At 57.0% G+C, this 3,964-nt stretch overlaps 1 protein-coding gene across 1 annotated transcript in view; it reads left to right on the forward strand.

Annotated features, from left to right (window-relative positions):
• WNT3 (wingless-type MMTV integration site family, member 3) overlaps window positions 1-3,964 on the forward strand; it is a 59,811-nt gene that overhangs the window by 46,375 nt on the left and 9,472 nt on the right. Inside the window, exon 2 of the mRNA XM_012001927.1 lies at window positions 2,049-2,290. Within this exon, the coding sequence (XP_011857317.1) occupies window positions 2,049-2,290 (242 nt within the window). The remainder of the gene's footprint in view (window positions 1-2,048; window positions 2,291-3,964) is intronic.

A 3,964-nucleotide genomic window follows, 5' to 3' on the forward strand; every position in this document is an offset into this window, starting at 1 on the left:
GTCTCCTCTGTCACCCAAGCTGGAGTGCAGTGGCGTGATCTTGGCTCACGGAAACCTCCACCTCCCAGGTTCAAGTGATTCTCCTGCCTCAGCCTCCTGGGTAGCTGGGATTACAGGCGTGAGCCACCTGGCCTGGTCGGCCTCTGTTTTTCATCTGTATGATGGGCTTAGTGCTCCCTTAGGGCTCCTCCTGTGGGTTCCGCTGTTGGACCAGGGCTCAGCTTCCAGTTTAGCTTGAGGGTGCCCAGGCCTGCAGAAGGTATAAAGCAAGGGCTGGGAGAGGGGGAGGAAGGAGGAGGCAGGAAGGCAACGGGAAGGGGAGAAGGAGGGCAGAGGAAGGGTCTCTGAGTGCCTCTCACTCCTGCCTCAGCTCCTCGCTGCAGTGGTCCTGCACAGGGCTTTGGGTCCCAAACACCAGAGGAAGGAGCGGGGACAGTCCGGGCTTCTTCCCTGTATCTTGCTCCTGAGCCGCCCATCTAGGATGGTGCAAGGCCGAGTTGTCTGCACTGAACCCTCCCTCAGTTTCCCCTCCAGTGATTGCAGGGCTGTGGGGGCAGCTGGCACAGCAGGGCTGGGCTGGACGTGCTGCTCAAGAGGACGGGAGGGGCAGCCTGAGCCCGGAGGGAGGCTCAACGGGGACATTTGCAGCCCTGCAGACAGGGCAGGGTACCAAAAAGCCTTAAGCAAGCAAATGTACTCTCTAAACCTCAGTTTCCTCATCCAGGAGATAGTGATGCTCTTCACGTTCGGGAATTGATCAGAAATGTTGCATATAAAGTGCCTGGCAAGCAGTAACAGTTGCTAAATGGCAGATGTTTGACTCGGCCCTGCCTCTAGCCCACAAGCTTTTGTGTACAAAAAAGTACACAGAAAAGCTGGACCCTTCTCCCGGCCCCTCTTTCCGAGGCTTTTGCTCATCACTTTTTGTGGGAAACTTGACTTAGGCCAATGCTGGACCAAAGCCTTGGTCAGTGCTGGACACACTGGGAGAGGAGATGGTCTCCTTCTTCCAGCTCACACTGCCACTGGTCATACAGCAGATTGCAATTGTCCTTAAAGGCCACTGACACTCACGGGTCATTTTCTCAGGTTCTCCCACAAAATGTCATTTCTGCTGTTCCTGTGCTGAAGGGAGGGAACGGAAAAGTATCAATTTCAACCTTGGTTTTCTAGTATTTTAAACTCTTCTACCCCACCCCATAAGGTCATTCTTTCTGTCGCTGACTCTTTATAAAACTTGAGAGAGTTGATGGAATATTGATTGAAAATTGAGGGGCAGAGGAATGGAGTGAATTGACCAGTCACCTGGTGTTGGGTGTGGGCAGTGAGATCTGAGATCTCCCTTCTGACTCGGTGCTAAACTTGTTTTGAAACAAAGCCAAGCTCCAGTCTCTCATGAGAAAAGAGGTGGAGCTCTAGAAACTTTTAGGGAACTGGAAAGATGGTCATGGAGGCCCTGGTAGACAAAGGGCTTGGTGCAAGCCAGCGATTCCTTGGGCAGACACTGGGAGGCTCTGGGCTGGGCTGTCAGCATCGTGGGGAAGAGGCTGAGGGTATTGCCAAGGGTGGGGTGTGTGTGTGTGTGTGCGCGCTCACGCACACGTGCGTGTCCCATGAGTCACTGGAAGTGTCCATGTGGCCCTAGTATCCTGGACTGCCTTGGAAATTGCCCAGCCTGATCTCTTCAATGCCCATAAGCGAAGCTGGACCCAGAACCTGGAAAGGACTGGATCTGGGCCCCAAATACCATCTTTCTAGTCCAAACCTCTTTTCATGGCTTTGCATTGCCCCCAAGGGCCCCCACAAGCGGTTTCTGCTGGTCCCATCCCCTGCAAGCTGGATACAGCCAGAGGGCTGACTTGCCTGGGTCAGAGCTCTGCACTTTGAGGGGTGGCACGCTCCTGAGGTCAAAGGTAGCACATTCAGGTGCCAGGGCACAGGCCCTCTGCCTCTCCACCTACGCCGGGGGGTTCACAAAGCGTCCATGGAGCCCAGGATGGGCTCTGTGCTTTGTGCCTGCAGTGTCACTACCCTCTGTCTGCCTGCAGGTCCCTGGCCCTGGGCCAGCAGTACACATCTCTGGGCTCACAGCCCCTGCTCTGCGGCTCCATCCCAGGCCTGGTCCCCAAGCAACTGCGCTTCTGCCGCAATTACATCGAGATCATGCCCAGTGTGGCTGAGGGCGTGAAGCTGGGCATCCAGGAGTGCCAGCACCAGTTCCGGGGCCGCCGCTGGAACTGCACCACCATAGATGACAGCCTGGCCATCTTTGGGCCCGTCCTCGACAAAGGTACTGCCTCAGGGCTGAGGGGCAGGGGGGTGAGGGGGTGGGTGGGGGGAGGGATCAGGACTGTATGCCCTTCCACCCCAGTAAGGGTGCCTCTTCTCTGAAGCCAGGGTCCCTCTGGGAGGGTGATAAATTTGGTTGCATAACTGCCACACCTTCCCAGGCGCTGCTGGGGGCTGGGCCGCCTTGAGATGCTCCAGGATCCTGAGGTTTGAGGGCTGACACCAAGAAGGCCACAGACTTCCTTCCTGGCTTTTGCACAGTGGGAGCCTCAGGCTCCTGCTGTGGACATTTGTGACATTTTCCCAGTGCTGTGTTAAGTGCTATGCAAATACCGCTTTGGGGTGGGACTGAGAGCATTGCCACCCCCAGGTCCCTCCCATCTAGAAAGTCCTCAGGAGCCGAGGAAGCTGCCTGGTGCTGTCATAGCATTGCGTTGCCCCCAAGAGCCCCTCTTTCTGTTCATCCTCATGCACTGTCAGCTGGATAGGCCAGGAATCATGGTGGGGCTAGAGGGTGCACTGGCCTCTGGGTAACTTTCCAGCCATCTTGCCGCTTGGGAGCCTAACTGGCTGTACCTCAAGTGGACAGGGAACCACGTGATTTGACTTTGAACCTGGAGGCCCTGGGAGGGAAGCTAAGTGGGACAACTGCTCCCAAGAAGGGGACTTGGGGGCTCACGGACTGGGTGGAAGATGGGCAGCTCTTTGTGGAACGGCAGTGTCCAGGAATTTAACGATCCCAGCTGGGCTGGCCACCGCCAGAGTTGCTCTGCCACCCAAACTGCTGAGCCTAGCCCTCCCTCCTATTAGAAGCTAGGGAATGAATGGGAGCTGCCTGTACAGCCAGAAAGAAAAGGGATCTGACGTTCGGGTGAAGGGGTGGGGTGCTGGGAAACTGACCACCCCCATTTTAGAGTGCAGTTCCCTTTTACCGGTGCCTCAGGTGCACAGGGTCTGTCCCACCTACAGGCAAAGTCCGGGCTATTGTCATGGGACAGGAGGGTAATTAGCAAATCAATGGATGATGATTCTGTTTACGCTTCTATTACCAAAACTAATTATTCCGTGTTGACATAAAAGATTTGGCCTCTTAATTGGGGCCAAGTGGCGGCGGTTTGCATTTCAAACTCGATCTTGTCGGTGTGTTGGTCTCAGCGCTTTCCGGTGCCCCTCCTCGGGCCAGGTAGCGCTGAATCAAACAGCCTTGCGTCTAGACGCGCTCCCCAAAAGCGAGTCACCTCTGATCGCTCTTCCAGTCTCCGGCCAAAAGCCAGGGGAAAGCGGGTCTGGGTGCGCTGCCCATTCACTCCGCGTTGAACGTTTTAAGTCACCGCCGTAGGTTCTGGCACATGACCCGGTCCCTAGAGGGCCCGAGGACAGGTTTGGGTTGCGGCGGGAGGGGCGATGTGTGCCCGAGAGTTTGGGAATTGGCTGGCGGCTGCGAGGAGAGCATCCCGAAAGACGCCGCGAGCGCATACGCGCCCCAGTCGGTGCCCAGAGCCCGGGCCTTGAACCCAGGTTCACGCCCAGCTCCGGCTCCATGTTTGCACCCCGCCCCCAGCGAGTCCGTACACCCCAGCCGCGTGGACGGCCAAGGGTTAATCTCTGCCCCCCGCTTTGAGACCCGGGGAGCAGGTGCTCGGGCAGCCCGGGGCGCGCGTCTTCCGCGAGTCTG

Source organism: Mandrillus leucophaeus, unplaced genomic scaffold (assembly GCF_000951045.1).
Source record: "Mandrillus leucophaeus isolate KB7577 unplaced genomic scaffold, Mleu.le_1.0 Scaffold670, whole genome shotgun sequence".
Lineage (NCBI taxonomy): Eukaryota > Metazoa > Chordata > Mammalia > Primates > Cercopithecidae > Mandrillus > Mandrillus leucophaeus.